This window comes from Dermacentor variabilis, chromosome 2, assembly GCF_050947875.1.
Source record: "Dermacentor variabilis isolate Ectoservices chromosome 2, ASM5094787v1, whole genome shotgun sequence".
Taxonomy (NCBI): domain Eukaryota; kingdom Metazoa; phylum Arthropoda; class Arachnida; order Ixodida; family Ixodidae; genus Dermacentor; species Dermacentor variabilis.
Genome location: NC_134569.1, coordinates 39,225,638 through 39,250,035, shown reverse-complemented (window position 1 = coordinate 39,250,035; position 24,398 = coordinate 39,225,638). Strand labels below are relative to the sequence as shown.

Below are 24,398 nucleotides of genomic sequence, written 5' to 3'. Positions count from 1 at the left end.
TAGGTCCAAAGATAACTCCGCCTTATCAAAAAATTACATTTTGTGAAAAGACGGCGCATGTAGTTTGCAATGTGTCCCGGGCTTTGCTTGTTTGCTGCTCAAGTAAGAGCGTTACAAATAATTATTGAACCCTCGTTCTTCCGGCTTTTCTGTGCCTGTTAACGAGAAATGTAATTTGTTTCTCCAATGCCTTCTCGACGCACATTCCACAAAGGTCAAATTTAACGAAAATTGGTGAAAGGCTATGGCAAATCTCTGTGGAAAGCTACATGGATGAATCAAATACAAGAATTCTAAAAAAAAACTCAATCAAGTGTTAGAAGTGTCATACGGCAGCTATCACCTATGTGCCCTTCGGACTGTACACACGGTTCGTGCTGGTGAAAGAGCATCATATCTAATTCACTACAAGGAGTTCATCGGGAGCGCTCTGCGAATACGCAATCTCCCATATAGCGGGGAGCGAAAGGAGGAGAACTCGCTCTCAATCTTTCTCACTCTTTCTAATTGAATACTTGCGAACGGCACGAAGGGAACGTGCGAAGAGTAGACGACAAGAACGCAGACTAACACCGTTTACTTGAAAATACATATGTATATATATTGGGTGAAGTCGCACAAATAGCCTAATTCGATAAATTACGACAGAAAAAAAGCTATATAACAAGGTAGGATGATAGTGGGAGCACACAGTTCTGTCCCCTTTTGATGAAGGTGACAGAAATGTCTGCTCTAGTTACCACTATCTTCTATTACTCGATGGTAGACAGAGCGCATAGTTTATATGTTTAATACAAAAAACTGTTCAGGAAAGACATGAACACTATTCAAGATTTCAAATCGTACAGTCAGATTATTTATTTAAAGGGACACTAAAGCGAAACAATAAATCAGTTTAGACTAACGAAGCATTGTTTGAAAACCTTGCAGGCAGTCATTTCAAAAAAATAGCTTCATTATTAGATGAGAAAATTAAGGTCAAAGTATCGCTATTTGAATTTCGCGCCGAAACCCCAGCGCCGTACGTCAGCGTGACGTCAGGGATTCCAAAGTATGTTTTCGCACTTGGGCCGCGTTGGCTGGATAAAGGTTCCCGAAACTTGCCATGTTTTATATTTGGTTCTTTTAGAACCCAATGTAGCCATTCTGCACCGCTATATACGCTATATACAATTAGTAGGCCCTAGAAGATGCCACCAAAATCCGAGACGTCACAGCCCCCAGGTGCGGAAACTTAAGTAGGCGTCGCCACACGTATTTCGTTTTTGCGCTTTTTCTGGCTTACCAAACGTCTTAACGTTATAAGGGTAGTATTTTTGGTTTTGTAGAACGGTAATTTACTGATGCACAAGAAATCATTTTTCACTTTAGTGTCCCTTTAAAAATGGGACTACATCCAGCAATGCTACTACACGTGTGCTCTGGCTTTCTAGCTCTCACTGCATAGCGACAGAACGTTGCCCACTTGTTTATTAGCACTATGTCGTCCACATACATTAGCCCAGTGGTCCTCTTGTGACACCAGCTGCCTCTAGAGAGACCCTTGTTTGCCCAGGTACCATAGAATACACGTCCTCTCCGCGCTGCCTGGAACCTCACCTCTTTCCATCGTTATTCGTACATATTATATCGCCCAGACGGTCCCAAATGTGACAGTTCCTCTGCTCCATTTCTCTATAGACCACGGAGATTAACTTCGCTAAAACCCCATTGTCATTCCTCTTGGCAAGGTGAACCAACTGGAATAATAGTTACGCTTTTCGATTTCGAGAAACTCCCACGTCCTTTACGCCCACGCGTAATTTACCAAGATTTTAATCTGGTCAGAGGAGTATAAGTAAAACTACTGCAGTTGTTTCACTCACGTGACGGTGACGAAGGCTCCAAAGAGCACGCCGTTCTCCAAATCGGGAACCCACTGAGAAGCGTCTGCGATGACGACGAAGAGCATACCAAAGGAGATGAGGTTAGTCCATCAATTGTAAAGGCCCGAATGGGACTTCAGTATGGCGGGATCACCTTTCCAAATGCTACGGCTAACCACAGTCGCACTAGCCAGACCTCCGTAAATACCAACCTTAAGATTACCTTATAATGTTTTAATAAGTCTTCGTTCTTTATTATCGTTCCAAAGAAATCTCTCTTGGTGACGACGTAATTGCATGTGGCCTGCTGTTAGTCTGTTAGTCGTGTTTTGAGTGAACTCAAAATCACGAAGGGCAGATGAAGCATATGTGCGCGTCATACCTGCGCGTAACAAACCAGAACGTGTTCTCTTATGCCAATGAAAATAACACTTCTCCCCGTATTCACGAATGAGCTTCGACTGGAAACGCTTCCACGACTCCACAAATTGAACCATGATGGTGATGATTATGGTCTTTATTGTCGTCCCCTTCGATACAGGTGGGCGACGAACTGTGTTGATCTAATCAGGTTTAATACTGATATCGCCGTCTATCATTTTGTCTGTCTCCTTGATCTTTAATTTCTTCATTAACCCCTACCTCTGACTTTAAAGACTCCGATTCTATAAACCTCTTCCCTATTTTTTCTTTTCGCCAATACTCTAAACGTATTTTGCTTATCGCGACTGCTGGCCGGTTGATACTTCCATGCACTTAGAATCCCAGCGCTTCCGGGAGGTGGTCGTTTCTACCGAATGGAGCAGAGCGCCGTCCCTTGACTGAAGAAGGCGCTGTGTTTCAATAAGCACAACCTTCAAGGTCTTGCGGGGAGCGGTGCGCGCCACCCAATATGTTGCATTAGCATTTCTTAGTAGTTCCTACGGCAAGGAGTTGTTTGAAAAAAAAAAACATATCGGCACGCCAGTGGATTTGAGCAGACGTCAAATGTCCCTGATTGCATGATTTTTGAGCAGGAATCATCGTGAAGTATCGCTTAAGCGCAATGATCACGCCGTTCTAGGAGTGTCGTTGCGATCCACATTCTTGCTTACTGGAGGAATGTTATAGGATACGGGCGTTACCAAGGGCGCGTTCTCCTACTTCCATTTAAAGAAGCAATTACGACGCGTATGAGTAATCGCTTCAGATGTCGTCAGTCAAAACTGTTATCGGTAGTATTGAACATATATATGTGTGACGGTGCTATGCTTTTCAGCAGTGACCCTATTTATTTATTTATTTATTTATTTATTTATTTATATTTATTTATTTATTTATTTACATTGCACCACGGCAACGCACAGCACCACATGACGATGCAATCTGACACGGCTAAGGATGAAATTATTTGAAAACAACGACACGTATATTGAATGAATCAAAGTATCTACTGCAGAAATTTGACGTAGGTTGACTTAGGTGTTACACGCAAGTACGCCCTACTCACATAGTTCGTTGAAGATGAAATTGGCTGCAGTAATGTCGACGCATTGAAGGCGGGTCTTCATCAATGTCGTCCACGGGTCGGCAGACCGTGTGCTGACGCCAACCTCGTTCTGTTCGTTAATAAAAAGAACAGTTACTAAGGAACAGCAGTCTTGCTTGTGGCACACCTGTTCATGGGGGGGTGCGTTCTTTTTAAAGATCGCGTATAAGGGGACAGCTAAAATGGTGTGAACTTTGTTTGCAATAACATATGCATTTTTTTATAGCTTAAAACATACTGATAGGCTATATGGTGAGCCCATAGTATCATGGTATCTAGCCCATGATGGTGGGCTAAACAGTATCAAGCAGCGCATCCGACACGAAAACGTACACACAGAAAGGACATACACAGGCGCAACAGTCAACAGTCTGGAACAGTCAGTTGTTGCGTTTCGCCTGCGACACGTGGTTTTGCCGGCGCGACTGCAGCGGGGCGGCAGACATTTTGGCCCGATCGTCGTCGCCGCAACACTCATCGGCAGGTGTTTCCAGGCGCGACTGCGGCGATGCGACCGCAAAAGATCACCCTCTCATTCCAGTCATTGTGCCCGAAACAGGCGATGCCAAAGCAGGGACCATCCTCTCATTCCAGTCATTGTGCCCGACCGGCAGCGCTACAACAGGGTGCTACGAGATCGTGCTCGACAGGGTGCTACGAGATCGTGCTCGTCATGGTGCTACGGCATCGCTACGACAGTGTGCGTCACCATTAGCCCATTGTACATTCACGTGCTCGTCTTTTGAGGGGTTCCTTCTTGCCCTCAACTGCGAGAGTATAAAAACAGCTGCCCCCGGACGCAAAAAGGAGGGCTCCGATTTCTTCTGTTGAGTGAAGTGCTCTCCCGTCTCTCTACTTCGGTCAACCTGACCGCCAACTCTTTGCGATGTTAAAATAAACAAGTTGTTTCGTTGTTACCAGTCGACTCATGCTTTGCCGGGACCTTCGGATGCTTCCAGTTGTACCCCAGGCCGCCAGGCCAACGCTACCCTTGGGGCTTGCGACCCAGGTACAACCACGGGCGTCAGCGCCGAGTTCCCAACAGATCGTACCAGCAGTCCGATCCAAACATCTGGTTGGCAGCGGTGAGATCGCCTCCGACTTCAAACAACTGTCTGCCAGCGGTGAGATCGCGACAACGGAGGCCAGCAGCGAAGAGATGCAGTTGACTGTATGCTGAGCAGCTCAACGACGATCCGGGAGCAGTGCAACGAGCCCTGTGTGATGACTGGTTGCCTGCAGCGGAACGACTGCGCGGGACTCTTGGCTGCGAGGTTTGGTGAGTGCGGGACTTTCTTCTTCTGAGCTTTGCCAGGCTTTTGTTAGTGTCAGAAACAGAGCTGGTAATTGTGGTTGTCGTTGCTGCCGGGTTAGTTTGCGGCAAGACAATAGTAAGCAGTAGAGAAAGCAGCATTCAGAGCAGCCATGGATTTGAAGTCGTTGCGCAAACCGAAATTGTTGGAGCTTGCAAGAGAGTTGGGTCTGGATGTCTCAGACAAACTAAGAAAACCAGAACTGATAAAGGCTATTCTTGAGTTAGAGGCTGAGGATGACGAGCTGTCGGAATGCCTTGAGACCATTGAAGAGAGAGAGACTGCAAAAAGACAGGAGCGCGAACTTAAAGAGCAAAAAGAAAAAGAAGAGCGCGAACGTAAAGAACAGAAAGAGCGAGAGCAACAAGAGAAAAAAGAAGAGCGTGACCGTCAACACGCTTTGGAAATGAAGCGTCTCGAGATAGAGATGGAACGCGCTCGTAATGGAAGTCAGGCACACGGTGCAGGAGAACGAGTATTGTTCAAAATGACTGACCTGATGCGGCCGTTTAAGCTTGGAGAGGACATTGGTTTGTTCCTGGTTAACTTTGAGCGAACGTGCGAGAAGCAGGGGTTCTCTCGGGAAACGTGGCCACAGCGCTTGCTCACTTTGTTACCCGGCGAGGCGGCCGACGTAGTCGCTCGCTTGGATAGAGAGGAAGCAGAGGATTTCGACAAAGTAAAATCGAGTCTGCTAAAAAAGTACCGGCTGTCTGCGGAGGCGTTCCGTCGGAAGTTTCGGGAAAATGAGAAAGGCAGAAGTGAGTCATATACAGAGTTTGCGTATAGGCTTATGTCGAACATGCAGGAGTGGCTCAAAGAAGAGAAAGCGTTTGGTGACCACGATAAAGTTCTGCAGTGTTTCGGGCTAGAACAGTTTTATAGTCGGTTACCGGAGAACGTGCGATACTGGGTCTTGGATAGGCCAGACGTGAGTACGGTGGCTAGAGCCGCTGAGCTAGCCGAGGAGTTTGTGACGCGTCGAGCTCGCGGAGCTAAGGACGGTCAAAAGGGTGAATTTGGCTCGAAGTTTGAGAGGCCGAAGTTCACGCCCATGAGATTAAAGGGGGACACGCGTAGTGCGGATGCGAGTGAAAGCAGTCCGACCAAACGTAAAGAGACGGCGGCAGCCAAACGCAGAAAGCGGTTCGAGATGAGGCGAGCGGGCGTTTGTTATACGTGCCAGAAGCCGGGTCACTTTTCGGCGCAGTGTCCGGAAACAACACCAAAAGTTGTTTTTTTTTCAATAGGCAGCACTGACGAGAACATGAAGCTTCTCGAGCCTTACATGCGAGACCTCCTCGTGAACGGGAAAGAGTGCCGCGTGCTTCGCGATTCCGCAGCAACGATGGATGTAGTTCACCCGTCTTACGTAGAACCCCATATGTTCACGGGCGAGTGCGCATGGATCAAGCAAGCCGTGGAAGCTCATAGCGTGTGTCTGCCGGTAGCAAAAGTGCTTATTGAAGGACCTTTCGGAGCGCTTGAGACGGAGGCGGCAGTGTCATCTATGCTGCCCCCCCAGTACCCGTACCTATTTTCAAACAGGTCCGATCACCTCCTGCGCGAGAAGGGGCTTTTGTTTGGTGAAGCTAGTGTTCAGGCCTTAACCAGATCGAAGGTTCGGGAGCTCGCTGCAAAGGCGGTAGTTGCGGGGCCGACGTTATCAAACAACGAAAAAGGGTCAGAGGCGCAGCAAGCTGATATTCAGAGCACGCCCGAACTGAATAAAATTGAGTCTGTAGCGTTGAAGGCGCCAGATACTGGAGAGGAAAATCCCGATTCGGGAAAGTTAGAAGAGCTATCTACTGATTTGCTCATCGCGCCTACGTCAGACGGACTTGATAGGTTGCTAAAAGTCAGCCGGTCGGCTTTGATAGCCGAGCAAAAAAAGGATGGCAGCCTGGAAAACGTGCGCTGCAATGTCAAAGAAGGTATCGCCAGGAAAACTGCGCGTTTTGTGGAAAGAGGTGGAGTCCTGTACCGGAAGTATCTAGACCGAAGAGGAGTGGAGTTCGATCAGCTGATCGTGCCTCAATGCTATCGTCAGGATCTGTTGCGCTTGTCGCATGGGGGTTCGTGGTCCGGACACCTAGGAGTTAAGAAAACTAAGGACCGTCTCTTGCAAGAGTACTATTGGCCAGGGTGTTTTCGGGACGCAGACCATTTCGTGAGGACATGTGACACTTGTCAGCGGGTGGGCAAACCAGGGGACAAATCGAGGGCGCCGTTGAAATTGGTACCTATCATTACGGAGCCTTTTAGACGGCTCGTTATTGATACTGTGGGACCTCTGCCGGTAACAGCCACGGGGTACAGACACATTTTGACTGTGATCTGCCCAGCGACAAAGTTCCCTGAAGCAGTGCCGCTTAAAGAACTCAGCTCAGTTGAGATAGTTAATGCACTACTGTCCATATTTGCGCGAGTTGGTTTTCCTGCGGAAATCCAATCAGATCAGGGCACAGTGTTTACTAGCGCTTTGACGACAACTTTTCTCGAAAGGTGTGGGGTAAAGCTGTTACACAGCTCAGTGTACCACCCACAGTCGAATTCCGTTGAGAAGCTCCACTCCGTCATGAAGCGCGTGTTGAGAGCGTTGTGTTTTGAACATCGAACTGACTGGGAGCTGTGTCTGCCTGGGGTGATGTTTGCTTTAAGGACCGCGCCGCATGCGGCTACGGGGTTTTCGCCAGCTGAACTGGTGTACGGTCGCTCGCTTCGATCTCCGCTTCGCATGCTTCGAGAATCGTGGGAAGGTAGGGGCGACGACCCAGTCGTGGTGGAGTACGTGCTTAAGCTCCTCGAACGCTTAAGAAGGGCACAGGAGTTGTCAGGTGAAGCAATGACAAAGGCCCAGCAGAGGGCCAAGGTTTATTATGATCGGACAGCCAGGGCCCGTCGTTTTGAGGTTGGCGATGAGGTCATGATATTGCGCACGTCGCTAAACAACAAACTAGACGTGCAGTGGGAGGGCCCAGCGCGAATTGTTCAGAAACTGTCGGACGTTAACTACGTGGTAAGTCTGCCAGGAAAGCGGAAAGCACAGCAAGTTTACCACTGTAATCTGCTCAAACCTTATAGACAAAGGGAAGCAGTGGTGTGCATGATGGTAAACGTTCCTGAAGAGCTTCCGGTCGAGCTTCCGGGACTAGGCTCAGTGACGAACAGGGAAGACACCGGTCAAGTCATTAGTGACCTTATCAGTAAAGCACCGCTGTCGCCCGAGGAGAAAACCGAACTACACCAGCTATTACAAGAGTTTCAAGGTCTGTTCTCTGAGAGGCCTGGTAGGACTTCGGTACTTACTCATGATATAGAACTTACCTCCCCAGAGCCAGTACGATCCAAGGCGTATCGGGTGTCACCCCGCCAGAGCGATATTATGGAGGCTGAGGTAAAGAAAATGCTACAGCTCGGTGTTATTGAGGCAGGTGAGAGTGATTATACCTCCCCTTTGATTTTAGTTGAGGTACCGGGCAAGGAACCTCGTCCTTGCGTCGACTACCGCAGGCTTAATTCCATCACTAAGGATCAAATTTATCCGATCCCTAACATCGAGGAGCGCCTTGAGAAAGTTAGTAGCGCTCAGTTTATTTCCACCCTAGATCTTGTCAGGGGTTATTGGCAGGTTCCACTTACAGAAGAGGCTAGTAGGTATGCGGCGTTCATTTCACCAATGGGAACATTCCGTCCTAAAGTGTTGAGTTTTGGTTTGAAGAACGCGCCATACTGTTTTTCAAGTCTCATGGATAAAGTGTTGCGGGGACAGCAAGAATTCGCTTTACCGTATCTAGACGACGTAGCGATATTCTCCGCATCCTGGTCTGAGCATATGACACACTTGCGGGCAGTGCTAACCCGCCTGCGCGAAGCAGGCTTGACAGTAAAGGCTCCTAAGTGCCAGTTAGCACAGGCCGAGGTTGTCTACCTCGGTCACGTGATTGGTCAGGGTCGTCGCCGCCCCTCTGAAATAAAAGTGGCCGCTGTGCGAGACTTTCCGCAACCGCGCACAAAGACCGATATTCGGTCGTTCTTAGGTGTCGCCGGCTACTATCAGAGGTACATCCCTAGGTACTCTGATATCGCGGCTCCCCTGACGGATGCTCTAAGAAAGACAGAGCCTCAAACAGTCGTCTGGGACGAGACAAAGGAAAGAGCTTTTAGCGCCCTAAAGAGTGCCCTAACAAGCCAGCCTGTGCTACGATCGCCAGACTATACAAAAGGGTTCATTGTTCAGTGCGATGCTAGTGAGCGAGGCATGGGCGTTGTACTGTGCCAACGGGAAAATGGAGAAGTAGAACACCCCGTCCTGTATGCTAGTCGTAAGCTGACCAGTCGTGAGCAGGCGTATAGCGCCACCGAGAAAGAGTGTGCGTGTCTCGTGTGGGCCGTTCAGAAATTGTCATGCTATCTAGCCGGCTCGAGGTTTATCATTGAGACGGATCACTGCCCTCTCCAATGGCTGCAGACCATCTCTCCCAAAAATGGCCGCCTCCTGCGCTGGAGCCTCGCTTTACAACAATATTCCTTTGAGGTGCGTTACAAAAAGGGGAGTCTCAACGGTAACGCCGATGGCTTAAGTCGAAGCCCCTAACGTAGGAATCAGCCTCAAAATTGTTTGTTACTGATGTTTTTTTTCCTGAGGCAGGATTTTTTTAACATATTGCTTTTGTTTAGTGTTTCAAAGTGATGATATGCTTTCTAGTGCAAGTTTTCAATTTGTGGACGCGTTCTGAGTGATGCTAGACTACTGTAAGGAACTAGGCAGTGGTATAAAAAGGGGAAAGAGCCTGGCAGGGCTTAGTGAGGGTTGTGCCGTGCTTGCTGACTGAGCGGTTGAGTTTCAGCGTAGTTCTAACGCTTACCGGGAACGAGAACAAAAATGTGAACTCTCCCGAAGTCACTTTGCAGTGTCCCGTGCGAACCTGAACAAGAGAACGAGGCCTTCTCTGTGCGCTGCGCTCAAGAAACGTCGAGGGACGCCCGACTTCGGTTATGAGCATCATCGAGCGACATCCCTCCGGACAGCGGATGCAGTCCCCTGTCCATCGGGATCTCCTTCCCCCGGCGGGGCGGTCTGTTGCGTTTCGCCTGCGACACGTGGTTTTGCCGGCGCGACTGCAGCGAGGCGGCAGACATTTTGGCCCGATCGTCGTCGCCGCAACACTCATCGGCAGGTGTTTCCAGGCGCGACTGCGGCGATGCGACCGCAAAAGATCACCCTCTCATTCCAGTCATTGTGCCCGAAACAGGCGATGCCAAAGCAGGGACCATACTCTCATTCCAGTCATTGTGCCCGACCGGCAGCGCTACAACAGGGTGCTACGAGATCGTGCTCGACAGGGTGCTACGAGATCGTGCTCGTCATGGTGCTACGGCATCGCTACGACAGTGTGCGTCACCATTAGCCCATTGTACATTCACGTGCTCGTCTTTTGAGGGGTTCCTTCTTGCCCTCAACTGCGAGAGTATAAAAACAGCTGCCCCCGGACGCAAAAAGGAGGGCTCCGATTTCTTCTGTTGAGTGAAGTGCTCTCCCGTCTCTCTACTTCGGTCAACCTGACCGCCAACTCTTTGCGATGTTAAAATAAACAAGTTGTTTCGTTGTTACCAGTCGACTCATGCTTTGCCGGGACCTTCGGATGCTTCCAGTTGTACCCCAGGCCGCCAGGCCAACGCTACCCTTGGGGCTTGCGACCCAGGTACAACCACGGGCGTCAGCGCCGAGTTCCCAACAGATCGTACCAGCAGTCCGATCCAAACACAGTCCAGCGCCTGTCCTTTCTAGGTGTGCATGTACGTGTCAGATGCAAATGCGCTGCTATAATATCATTTCTCACTGACACTGTTCGTCTCATTACAATATTCATAAAGCGGAATTACTAATTAAGACTAATAATGTAATCAAACAGAATGCAAGAAATAATCCGAGTATCTCCAAGCGACGGCAAACTGAGTCCAGTTACATAGCAGTTGCATATCTGTAAATATCGGTGCTTGATAATTGGGACACCCTGTATATGCTTCCCCACTAGCAAACAATACAAATGGCGACGCCACAAACAGCTCTTATTTTTTTCTACGCTCGAAACCCAAATGAAGGAACGGTTAATACAATGTATAGACTGAACTGAAAACTGCACCCGAATTTAATGAACAGGAAAGCGTGCAGATGCCAATAATAATAATAATAATAATAATAATAATAATAATAATAATAATAATAATAATAATAATAATAATAATAATAATAATAATAATAATAATAATAATAATAATAATCAGACTCAAGGTGGAGTGTACATAATGCAGAGAGAGAAATCGAACTTTATTATGTCCTTGAGGGGTCCAGGATTGACGGGGTTGGGAGACTAACCCCCTGTCGCCCCCTTCCTCAGACGGCTCCCAGTCCTTGCTTTCTGGCGGCGTCTTCGGCCATCCGGACGGCCCAGAGCTGCTTCTCTGGGTCCAAGCTGAGCAGCAAAGTCTCCCACTGCTCGGCCGTAGTTATGAAGCGTGTAGTGTTAGTGCGGTAGGTGTTGGTGGGTGAGGCTTTGGGGCATTGCCAGATAACGTGATCGAGGTCAGAGCGGGCCTCGCACGCCTTGCAGAGTGGGGAGTATGCGCCGGGGTAAATGCGGTCGTATAGCACGGGGCTAGGGTAAGTTCGAGTCCGAAGTAGTCGCCGAGTGGTGGATTGAGATTTATGCAGTGTTTTGTGGGCTGGGGGGTAGCGTAACCGCTCTCTGCTGTAATGGAGGAGCATTTCTCTGAGCATGACCATTCGGTCCCGCACGTGACCGCGATGCAGAACGGTGGGCTGGTCAGGGTCGGAAGACTTAGGAGAACGATGAGGCGCCCGGTGTGCGAGAGCTGGAGCGACATCGTGGGCGGCTTCGTTTCCAGCAAGACCCGAGTGACGAGGGGCCCAGATGATCTGGACGCGACGTTTCCTTGAGGGAGGAGTGCCATAGAGTATCTTCTACGCTTGTGGCGCTATCAGTCGTTTTGTTTAGTTGCGAATGGCCGATTTTGAATCGCTGATGATGCAGTGTGCATTGGCAGCGGCGTAGACCAAAGCGACGGCCGTTTCTTCTCCTCCTTCGGGTTGAGTGGGGAGTATTGATGCGGTCGCGGCGAGGCGGTACTGCGAGCCCGCGAGTGCGACGACCGCCATGGTGTTTTGGTTAGGGTATTCCACAGTGTCCACGTAGGCTACGTCAGCGGCTTGGTCATAGCGTTTTTGTAGCCGTTTAGCTTTTTCTGCATGTCGCTATGGATTCGGTTCAGGGTGCATATTACGAGGTATGAGCGGGATAACTAGCTGTGCGCGAATGTTTGGAGGGACGGGTACTTTTGGTCCGAATTTGGTGGTGTAGATTATGCCTAGGGTGCCTAGAACGGGTCTGCCCGTGGTGAACTTAGCGAGTCGTTCGTATTGACTAATACATAGTGTGGAAGACGGAACTACCCATTGCTCATTTCAATGAATTTAATGTCCCAAAGAGACACTCCATCGTACGACAAGGGACACTGTAGTTGAAGGCACCGAAATAATTTTGACCATGGGGTGTTCCTTAACGTTCACTTTTCGTTTCAGTCTCATCTAAGTTCTGCCACAGCGAATCGAACCCGCGACCTCGTGCTTATAGCGGCTTCACATCGCATTCACTGGGCCTCCGCGGCTGGTTAGCAAAGAAGAGGTGCCGCTTGAAACATAACGTTCGGCCTCATCAGCAAGGCACCGCGTGCACATGTGACGAAAACGTGCGTTATTGAACGCGCACCTTGCAGAGGCGTGCCAGCGTCGAAACGTTTCTGGCTCCGCACGCCTTGCGCTCGATGCCTTCCTCGCGGAACACGAAGTAGGCGTGCTCGGCCGTCGAGAAGGCGTCTACCACGTGGGGCTCTGCGACAGAGAAACAAGAAAAAGCAGCCGTGAATGCGACCGACGCAGGGTGCGCCCAAAGTGTGCATTTTCGAGTACGAGATGCAAACCTAGATGAAAGCGCACGCCCACTCCGGGTATGACGTCATCGAGAAAAGCAATTAAACACCATGCTTTGTGTGAAAATGAAAAAATGTGATCGAGCTATAGAAGTCGCCTGCGTGCCTATTTCGACACGGCACCTTGAAGCAGGTCTCCCTGTTGGAATGTACGGGCTCTCAGCCTTCCCACTGGCAGCCACCGAGTCAATGCGGTGGCCTCCCTAATAGGGGCCAGCTGTTTGGCGTGTCGGCAAGGGATGTACATTGCGCGTGGCATAAGATATCAGCGCCCGATTAGCTCGCAGTCGTACTCACTTTGAATGGCGCGCGTGTCCGTGGAGCGCAACGGAAATCCTCTCGGGGTTAGCCGGAAGAAGCCGTACTGGTCTGTCGACAGCACGGTCAGGGCCACCACGCACGAGCTGCCGCTCGTGGGCGCGTCGTCTGCGTGGAGAAACGTGAGCTAAAGTACAAACCAGAATGCATAGTCATGCACAGCAATCACCAAGGCGGAGGAAGATTACAGGAATCGAAACTTGCCAACCACCAAGCCTGTACGAGTTATTCCGTTCCTACTTCAGGAATCGAACTCCCCAACGCTCGTTTCGTGGGTTTTCTCAATGCCAAGTGAGCTATCAAGAAGAGCAGCAGATAGCAAGCAGGGCGTTGGCGAATTAATCGCCAGGTCAACGGACACAAGCAAATGACATTTGGTCGGATTCTCTTTGTAGCAACATGCTACTCTATCATTGGATCATTTTTACTGATTTTGACTTTTGAATTTTGAATTGTGTAACACAGACACAAAAGCTTGTCATGTCACAAGGTTCATCCCGCAAGAAAAATGCTAGCAGATGGTGTTTAACGAGTTCCGGCTCATGAAATGAATGACAAAACGCGATACGCGTGACAAAGTAAACGCAGAGGTAACACTACGACTAACCCTGTCCGCAACATAAGCCCTCAATTGCTTCACAGAACAAAATAAAAACTGCAGCGCATAGTAACACTAGTTAAAACACATGTTTCAAAAAGAATTAACATGTAGCTTTAGCCCACGGATGCCGCCTGTTGAAATACATATAAAACGTAGAAATATTGTTTTGAAATATCCTCTTGGCCGATCTTAATCGAATTTGTTTAAATTGAGAGGGAACGTTAAATTATAGTCGCTGTAACTTGATGAACTTCTATTTATGGTTTGTATATATTTACAAAATTGGCCGAAAATTGATAATATTGGGGAAAAAATTGAGGTCCTCAGTTTACAAATCCTTACTTGTGCACTAAAACCAAATATCAGCGTTTTGCAAACTGCATCCATTAGAGCATCCAAAGTGGACAAACTTGTTTTATTGATTTACAGTTTATGAATATTTATTACAGTGTTCAGAAGGGTTGTGAAAAAGTCTTACTCACCCGTCGTGATTGCTCAGTGGCTATTTTGTTGGGCTGCTGAGCACAAGGTCGCGGGATTGAATCCCGGCCATGGCGGCCGCATTTCGATGGGGGCGAAATGCGAAAACACCCGTGTGCTCAGACTTAGGTGCAGGTTAAAGAACCCCAGGTGGTCCAAATTTCCGGAGTCCTCCACTACGGCGTGCCTCGTAATCAAAAAGTGGATTTTGCAGGTAAAACCCTATAATTTTTTAAAAGTCTCACTCACAGATTAGCAATATATTTCCGACCAAGCACAGCCGCATTTTTTAATGCAAAATAAAACTGAAGTAGCAAGTTTACAACTCTATATAGCTCAGTAGTAAATAATGATAATACATAACAATTTTCCGCCTTTGACGCTCCAACAGATGCAGTTTACATAACTACGACGTTCGTTTTTGGTGCGGAGATACGAATTTGCAAACTTAGCGCTACATTTATTTAACTTGCCTATTTTCGATAACTTCTGTAAAAAGCACAAGGTCCTAAATCAAGATTTTTTTTCTACAGTTGCGAGAGTTTATTTTTCTCTCAAACGCAACGAATTTCACACATATTGGTTAAGCGGTTGTCTCATGAGAGCGTTTCTTTATTATTAATTTTTTTACATATATTTCAATATGTAAATTGATGTTGGCTGCTAGATAAAACCCTCTCTTACACCTTCGAACCGAGCCTTCACCACCGCAGCCACAAACATGCACAAATGTGGCAATGAAACGCCTTTTCACGCAATCAGTAGCTGCGCGCATGCTCACCCAGCCACAACGTCCGAGAGCTCTGGTGGAGGTAGTTGGGGCAGCGACCCTGCGCCTCATTCGATGTGTTGACTCCCAGTACGGGCACCTGGTTGGCCGCCGGCACCAGGGTGAGGTCTGCAGCCTGCGGAGCCCCGCGAGACGGCACGGGAAGTAAGCACAAACGGGCCGATACAAACCGACACGCTGTGATGGAGATGGCATCGAAAAGATGGCTGCCCAGACTACCGCGACTAAACGGAGGCATCGAACATCGCGTAACAGAACTTACCGGTAAAAGTCGGTTTACATCTACTATACGGTGCCTTTTGGCGCAAACTAAACGCGCACCCCTCGACCAGAGAACACAGCTGAAATGAACAAGGGAAACCTCAACCTGGCGCCATCATTTCGAAAAGCAAAACGTGAGTCGAGTTGCCGAAGGGTTGGCTCCACGCTGAACCTTCCCTTGCTCGCCCCACTGTGAATCAGTTGAAGTGTTCGAGTTGACTTGTTTGAATAAACACGCACAATGAAGATGAACAAGACAGCTGTGCTCCTAAGAACCTGCCCTGTTCTTGTTTGGGTGGAATACCACGAACTTAAGACACATGATAAATAACGTAGCCACCCGCTATTTGACAGGAAGACATACTAAAGAGCGATTCACACATAAACGGCAGTCACTAGCTTCGCCTCGAGTCGCATGTTGAGAATCCTCGAGTCGTATGTCGAGAATCTGGTTGCTCACAAGACTTAAACAAAACGTAAATCTATTTAAAGACAACCTGCGACGACGAAGACAGGTCCGTCCTGCCGAACGTGGGTCCGCCTTTCAACGGCAATTTGTCCTGCTTTTGTTCGCAACGAGAAATTACAGGACCTCCATACAGCCTCACAGTGAAACCTCGAGTGCACATACGTGTAAGGTCACCCTGCCGCTGACTGACGATTCGGGATAGATTGTCGCTACGCTACACGCTAGTCATGTGGCAGTGCGTGTAGCGAGACAGGTTCAGGCTGCGATTGAAACGTGGAGAGAGCGCCCCCGCCGAGCCATACGCACCTGCACTTGCCAATCCGTGGGCGCCCTGGCGTTGGTGCCGCAGATGTAGAGCGTGCTTCCGTCCCGTATCGGCTGCACCACGCGGATGTGGTTGCGGCAGTCCACGTCCTTGCCCAGCTGCGGTCAGGCAGGTCGAGCGGCCGCTCACGCAGTTGGTCACGATTTGAAGGGCGTCTCGCTCATTCACGACGCGCAACGCTCCAACGTACAGACGTAAAATTCGAGTTTCCAGGCGCTTGCCTAGATTCGATTTCCTACAACTGGAACATTCTGAAACAGCCTTGCGTCATGTGCTGTCGACGGTCGAGCGACAGGCGCACGAAGCAATGAATGAATGAATCCTATTGATTCATTCAGAATGGCGCTAAGGCCTCTTGCGAATAAAGGTCGTCTTGCCTTGTGGACGAAAGACGACAAGCTCCATAGTGAACTCTATACGCGAAAGTTCAACGCAAAAGAAACTTATTCTGCGTGTTCACGCACACCGCTTAACCTCGGCGCTTACCAAAACCATGGATGCATGTCTACACTCCATGGAAGATGTCGCATAAGACCAAGCGCTCATACCTACAATAACGTGTCACGTACCCGATGTTGTCCCCTGTAGACACCACACTTGTTCACGTTGTCGCTTGGAGCCATCAAATCAAGCTCCTGCATAAATGGCGTTTGGTGCAAAAATGTAACCTGAGACGAAATGGTGAACATACTCGTACTCGTACGCCATACAATATAAATGTACATACGCTCATGTCTGCTTGATGCACGACGAATGATGTAGGCAACTCTCTAATTGTGAGCTGTACGATGTTGCTTTATGCATGCCATTCAAAAATATATGACGTGATTTTTTTTTCGGTCGAACAATCTTTTTTTTTTCATCGCCGGTGACAGTCAACGTTGTTCTGCCTTGTTAAGTTTAGTTAAAGAAATATCGGAAATTACCTGTTTGAAAAATTAGATTGTCCCGATAAGTAATAGAAACAGTTTACTATCTTTTTCAATTATTCCCTTTCCAGCACTTATTTCAATAGCGAAATTGAACCAGAGCAGCAGTGAAGTCGTGTTTACTATAACCATAAGAAATACCACATAGCGTAAGATTTATGGCGAGGGTCTGGAACTAGAAAAATTTAGGTCCGGTTCGCGTTAGGGTTCAACGCGCTCCCATTTCATTCCGGTTCAGTGCCGGCTCAGAGAAATAAAATTTTAAAACGGTTTGCGAACCAGTTTGGCACAGTAAACTAAGGCGCACTTCTAAGTTGGCCACGCGCCACACGGGGCCATCGTCCGCATTGCGCGTGCCCCGGTGTTGTCAGGAGGTAGAATTAAGGAATGGGCTTCCTGGCTTATGGCCGCATTAAATATTGATAGGGGCGTTTGAATAGGGAAATTTCCTAATCTAATTGAATGCGAATATTCGAGAAAAACGACCGCCGAACGTCGAATCGAATATCGAATACTCAATATTTCTATTTTAAAGAAAAGTGAAAAGAAAGTTATTCTGGAGTCTGTGCGGCAACAAAAGGCTCGTTTACATTATTTTATGCCTCATATACGACAGATGTCATAGAATATGCCCATATCTGGTAGACGATAACAATAAAAGTAACGAAAAAGATTAAGGGCACCTCCTAGGTGCCTTCAGTAGAGTGTAGTGCTCGCCGAGAGGAGCTAAGGGCAATACTACGGCATCGCGCATCGTCTTGAAGAAATGCAAACGTGTTCAGAGATGGGTGAAATAATAAATTGCTTCTTTCTGTCCAAACTGAGGCAGCGGATTCGTAGTCTGCAGCTATTGCGCATAAGTGACCTCTTCCGTGCGTTTCCTCAAGAACTCGATCGTCTGCGCAGCTTGGGCACTGCTAAAGCAGCGTCCTTTAGACGACTCTCCATTTGCATCAGTCCTTCTCCATGTAGACTGCAACAACTGCGGTAGCCCCTCATAGTATATCATTAATTAATTAATTAATTAATTAATTAATTATTAATGATTTATGTTATTTACAGCATATCTTACAAAATACAAAAGCATTACTGGACCCATAGCCATCGGCTAGCCCCGGGTCCATGGTTAACTTGGGGTATAAAACGCCGCCCGCGAGCAAACAAAATAGACATAATACATAACAATGAAATTGACATGCACAACATGAACAATTGACGTGCACAACTTAGGTAGGAATTTAAATATAAAGAAGTGAACGTTTATCGACAGTATATTTGAAAAAAAGTATTTTCTCACAGCAGGCCTAAAGTTACGGGCTTATTTTATATGTATTGGCAGAGAATTCCAAACAAGTACGCCGTTCAATTCCACGAGCTTTTTCCCGTACAGATTATGACATGAAGGCAGATTAAAACACTGATTAGTTGCAGTTCTTGTATTTCGTAATGGGATTTTAGACAAAGTAATAGGAAGTGGATCATTGGTCTCGTTAATTCTGTGATTGACCTCTGCAATTTTCAATTCATACAATGCATGCACTGGCAACCCATGCAATGAGCTGTACAAGTACGTACTGAATTGTGTACACCTAGAAGACGGGATATTTCTTAGTGCACGCTTTTGCAGACAGAATACAGGGTCAAGGTAAGTTATGAAAGTTTCCCCATGACTCAATAGAATAAGATATGTGACTCTGAATGAAGGAAAAATACAGAATGCGTACGGCAGGATATTCGAAGCATTCACGAGCCTTAAAAAGAATATAACATCCGTAAGCAAGCTTGAAACAAAGATATTTAATGTGAGTTTTCCAGTGCATGTCTGAATCAAAGAAAATGCCTAAATATTTGTAGGAGGCAACTTGTTGTACTTTTGTGCCCCATAATGATATGTCAAGCATTTCAGTATTGAGTTTTTTCTTCCTGGAATGAAAACCTGTATGCTTAGTCTTACTAAGATTAAGTGTCAGTTCATTGTACGTGAACCACTTAAAAACATTATCTAACTCGCATTTATTTTATCCTGTGTATCAAGCAGACTGTCTCCAGTAAATACAATAGCTGTGTCGTCAGCATACATCAAAGCCTGTGAACGCCTAACCGTTGTAGGGAAATCATTTATGCCGACTGAGAAAGGCATGGGCCCAAGAACGGAACCTTGTGGCACGCCAGTTAGGACGATTTGTGAAGTAGACGTATAATTTTTGAAGTATTAGCTGCTGCTTGCGGTTACTGAAGTAGCTTCGAAGCAAGTTCAGATTTTGCCCCTAAACCCTTGATCGTTAATTTTGTTCAGTAATATCTGATGAGCAACTGTATCGAAGGCCTTTTTTACGTCGAGATAGACAACGACCGCAATTTTATTCTACTGGGTGAAGCGTTGAGGTGAAGCGACTATAGTAATTGGTCTTTAGTATGCAGCGTTGAGATCAGGGCGTTGAGGTGATGACAACAGGAATAGTAACCGCGCGGTCTCCGTGCTATTTTCTTTTTTTTTTTTTGCAGATCTATTGTGCATTTTCTCTCTCTCTCTCAGTGAGCGCACATTCACATTGTACTACCATAAATTACAACTCCAAATTGCTAGCATGCCCCTCGCTCGTGAGTGCGGCGCACGCTGTCCTAGCTCTTGTGATGAATTGGGCAGCGGCAAAATGATGCGTGTGTGCTCGAAATGGTGGAAGGCAAAATATGTGCGTTTTAATTGGCGTGCCCGGTTATACCATTATTCCCGGTGGTCCGTTTGCGCTGCATTTTTCTAGCAAAGGTGATAACCAACCCGGTGCATTGTATTTCACTGAAACGGCGGGAACGCGAGCTTTCAAGAAAAAACACGCAGATCCGACGTAATGATGAAATTGAAAGGGCAACAAGCTAACTTTAGTTAGTAAGCAGCAGCGGTATTGCCTATGACAACAGCACAGTTTTACTCCTTAATTAAAAGCCAGGGTGTCATATATCATGGGACAGAAAACCACACTTAAGGGAGCAAATAACTTTACCGTGTGCAATACTCGCCGCGGTGAGTCGGTCGCTGCGAAGACCTTTTGTTTAATCTCTGAATGCAATCCGTGGGAAATAAAACATGATGCTGAATTTAAACAAATCGTTCCTTGTGTGCTGGTAGTTTGAAAATTATTCAACTGCTTGCCGCAGTTATGAGAACCTGTGAATACACGTGCTGTGTGCGCTTTGATCACCTTCGAATTTGGGCTGCTTATGTCGTCAAGCGGGAGCTGGAACAGCTTCTCCCTGCGAGTGAGACATGCCACTGCATAAGATCACCGGCAGAAAATGCATAAATAAGTATGCTGCTACAATAAAGCGACGGCAAAAGCACTGTGACCGCGGCAGTATTCGAGATACCCTGCAGAGGCTGCGTGTGCGTGTGTGTGTGTGAAGATCGAAGGAGATCGTAGCTTGTAAGTCTTCCACGTTTCCTCGGTTTCACTTTGTGCACCGTACTGGTTACTTCATCCAAGGGTTTATCACTTGCGGCTGTAGTGATACTGCCGCCTAAAAAACAATGGTAACGATGAACTAACTCTTCAATGAAAGAAAATTTACGACACGTGCAGTGATTTCCCCCAGCTGTTATAGTGAAAACAACTGCACCGAGCCGACGTCTTAAAGCGTATTATCACACTCATTTGCAAACTCTGCTTCTTTTTTTCTACCCCAAATAAATTCCTAGAAATCATAATTCCATCGCTGCGCAGAGTTATCCACGTACATGGCTCCGACAAAGAGGTGCCCGCGGCTGTCGTCCACGTACGCTGAGCGGTAGAAGAGTTTGCCACGCGTGAACACCTTCACGGGGGGATCCACTGCGAAAGAAAACAAAAAACGGCAGGAAGACGGTGACTTCACAGCCATGTGATGTAGCCTCTGACGCAGCTCACGCCAAATAGTCAAAGGAAAAAAGTTCAACACACGCCGGACCCATGCCGGTGTAGGGTAGGATCGAATGCAAGAACTCTCGTACGTACTAACCAGAATAAAGTCAAACGCGAACAATTCTGTGTGCAGTCAGTCAAAAACGGGTGCATCAATTCCACAAATAGCAAATTCCCTGAATGTACAGAGACTGTGCTTACTAAATTCCGACAAAGAAGGTGGTTTTCCTGCTTTTAGCCAAAACCAGTCCTTGACAAAAGCGAAACTGGCAGTGGAAGCTTTGTTCAACAGAGTCAACCATGCGTCTATCCCGAAGGCAAAATCCAGAGAAAAGAAACAATGCAAACAGCTTGAAATTAGCAGGCTTGTACAGAGCGTAGAGAAAAGTAAAAAGGGCAGCTTGGTATGTTTTTCACGGCTAAGACGGATAAGGCGGCATGCCCTTTGCGCGTGATAGTGTCTGAAGAAGGTACGTGGCAAAGGTCCGTTGCAACATGTTTGCAAGAAAATTTAAAAAGATTGGAAGTAGACGACCCATTTGGACTCAAGGGATGTGATGCTGTTGTCGATACTCTTGGGGAAAACGTCGTCATCAAAGATCTGTATTATTTGCCACACGATGAACTACTTTCGTGTGTTGGAGATTTTATAGACCATTTTGGTGCAGTAGCCTTCCAAAATGCTTCGTGTATAAGCTCTGACGCCTTTTTAGAATTATTGACTGCGTATTTAACGTCCACGTTTGTAAGCTTTTACAATGATTGTTACCTCCAAAAACAGGACATTTGTATTGGTTCCTGTATAAGTCTTTTTTTAGTGACTTACTTTTAGCCCAGCGTGACAGGGTCATATCTACACGCATATTTGGCCTCGGTGTTGTAAAAGTGTTTGGTTTCGTGGATGATTTTTTAGTTATCTAAGACAGGGCTTGTAAGAACCCTGACGCACAAATTGGAACTATTTTAATACGTTTCGAAAGGTGTCTAGAGCCTTTGAGTATAACTCATGAGACGTCCGAGCGCAACAGCATCAAGTTTCCTGGCATCAGAATTGTCTTTGAACCAAATCACCCGTGTTGGATGTATGAACCTAGAACAAGAAAGCCTCTGCTTCCTTTTTCGTCTGTGCAGTCAAAACTAGCAAAAAGAAATATTGCGCATTTATGTTTGTCGAAGGCGCTTGAAAAGTCATGCCATCACCTAATGAAGCAAAGTTTTAACTCCCAGATGAACAACCACGTAATAATCTACATCAATGACAAAACACACACACGAGAGAACAAAATGCATAAATAAACAAACTCAGGGTAGTACACGAAATGAAAAGTATATCAGCAAAAGCTCACAATACTTGGTTAAAGAGGAAGTAGCGCTTACATATTATGTCGAAATTTGTTGCAAGTTTTATTTCAAGAGATAAGTCATTCCACATTCGATCAGCCTTTCACCGTACACATTGAAGCATACAGGGAGATTAAGATTGCCGTTGCTTACCTGTCGAGTGTTTAGCGATGGGAAAATGAAAGCGTTACGACGCAGAGGTGCATTAGTGTTTATTATCTTGCTTTCTAGGCGGGAGATCTTGTGCTTCCGCATAATAATAAACGACAGCACACGTAGTCTTTTAAAGAGAGTACAAATTGGGATGACGCACTGACTAAAAAGTAATGATACGCATAGCCCGCTTTTGTAAGCGGAGTAACGGTGTCAGGTAAGCTGCGTATGTTTGGCCCCACGATTCGCAATAATAACTAAGGTGGCAGTGAAATAGGCTAAGGTAGAAAGATCGTGGCAAAGTCAATTGAAAGTATTGTTGCACACGTATGAGAGTGTAACAGCCTAAGGACAGCGTTTTACAAACGACGTGGATTTGGTCTTTCCGATGCAAGTTGCTATCGAATTTAACTCCCTGATATTTAATGCTGCCCTCCATGGCTTAGGCTCGGCAAGCTCTGTAGACGTTTCGCCAGCTCGCCGGCTCTTCGTGGGACCGTCCTGCGAAAGGCTTAGGAGCAGGACACCGGATTAAACGAACACGATCGTTCGACCACGCCACCATTTGCGTGACCGTACACGCGAATGATTAGGCGTTGGTGTCCAACGTGGGTGCGAACATATTCGCTCGCTAACCGGTCGCGCCGAGTCGGATTTCCTCGATGTGTCGCGCGCCCATCGGCAAGCTTTAGTGACAATAACCCCGCTGGCTAGGTTGGTGTATATAAATGCGCATTAAATGTACTTGCGATTTTCCGCACTTCCTGTGTTGTTGTTGCTTTGTCCCAATAGCACGTTTGAAACCCCACTACACCAACAGCTTGCTATGTAGAAATATGTCCCTACATCTGGGAGCTGCTTGAGAAAGCACTACCGATTTCAGGATAGCCAACTGCCTGCAAAATACTTCGCATAACATCGATACCAACAGTGCGTGTGATCTCCGTATTTTCATATTTGTTTCTTTGCATGAAGCTAATAAACACGAATGAATTAAAATATAACTGAATTGCGGGTGACGCATTCTGATCGGTTGTTTCCTGTTCGCGGCTGAGTTTATGCTGATGCACACACACATACGCACATGCACGCACACGGACACGCACACACGAAACCATACAGACAGACAGAGACGTCATCTGGAAACTTGGGATAATTTAAAGCTTGTTGAATCTAGGCCATATATCTCTCCTCTGCCAACAGGCAGCTGTGTCCGTACCAAGAACTGCCGATGCAAGAGATCCGCGAGCAACGATGGTGGACGAAGGGGTGGTGGAAGGAGTGGCGGACGAAGGAGTGATGGGCGAATGGGTGGTGGTTGTAGGGATTGTAACCGGCGGATCGGGTGCCTGGCGCCCCGTGGATATCGGCACGCACGGAAGCGCGGCGGCAGTGCCCGAAGTACTCCTGTTGTCCTTTCCTTTAAGGCAGCTCGGCAGGGCGATCAGTGTGAGCGCCGATCCTAGCAAGCCCGGTACCAGCAGAGCCAGCAGAGCGCAGCAGACCAGGTTGATGCGGGACGACTTTGCGTGCACGGCAGGTGACTCGTGCTCGTCTTCGTGGGACGAACTCGCTGCCGTGGTCAACGGCTGAAGCTCTCCCTGTTCGTCCTGGTGCACTGGCCTCGCTTGTCGCGATAGCAACGACTTGGTCACACTGCTTGGCAGCTCGGTGTCGCTTGGCGCACCCGATGACCCACTTGAGGACATCGTGCGTCCTCGATCGTCCACGTGAGGTCGGAGCCCGCAGCACGTCTGAAGACAAAATAATTTGGAAAGCATATTTAGCACCAGCGAACAAGGACAGAAGGGAGACGAAGTCACAATGCGCTAACTTCAACAATTTGATTTTCAGGAAACACCCACCTATTTAACCCATGCACAGTGGCGCTGCCTCAGCCAAATTCTAACCATCTAAAAAATCCGTCTCCTTATCTAACAAATCGACCGAAGGGGCACTAACACACGTATTGCTATTCCGACAGATAGCCTGAGCCTGAATAATCTCTCGCACATCTTTATCTTAGTGCCTAGCAGAAAGCCGGCAGGACCCATACACCGGCGCACAGCCGCATTCCTGACAGTGAGTTGACAGATGACCGTATTGCTTGTTTCTCACG

At 47.4% G+C, this 24,398-nt stretch overlaps 1 protein-coding gene across 1 annotated transcript in view; it reads right to left on the bottom strand.

The window, feature by feature from the left end:
- Positions 1-24,022, bottom strand: part of LOC142570301 (semaphorin-2A-like) — a 29,422-nt gene extending 5,400 nt beyond the window's left edge. Inside the window, exons 1-10 of the mRNA XM_075678694.1 lie at positions 23,499-24,022; positions 20,623-20,716; positions 20,090-20,141; positions 16,530-16,595; positions 15,942-16,058; positions 14,897-15,020; positions 13,014-13,142; positions 12,497-12,618; positions 3,355-3,463; positions 1,866-1,929 (exon numbers count right to left, since the gene is read on the bottom strand). Coding sequence (XP_075534809.1) covers positions 1,866-1,929; positions 3,355-3,463; positions 12,497-12,618; positions 13,014-13,142; positions 14,897-15,020; positions 15,942-16,058; positions 16,530-16,595; positions 20,090-20,141; positions 20,623-20,716; positions 23,499-23,988 — 1,367 coding nt within the window. The 5' untranslated portion in view covers positions 23,989-24,022. The remainder of the gene's footprint in view (positions 1-1,865; positions 1,930-3,354; positions 3,464-12,496; positions 12,619-13,013; positions 13,143-14,896; positions 15,021-15,941; positions 16,059-16,529; positions 16,596-20,089; positions 20,142-20,622; positions 20,717-23,498) is intronic.
- Positions 24,023-24,398: the final 376 nt, after the last annotated feature.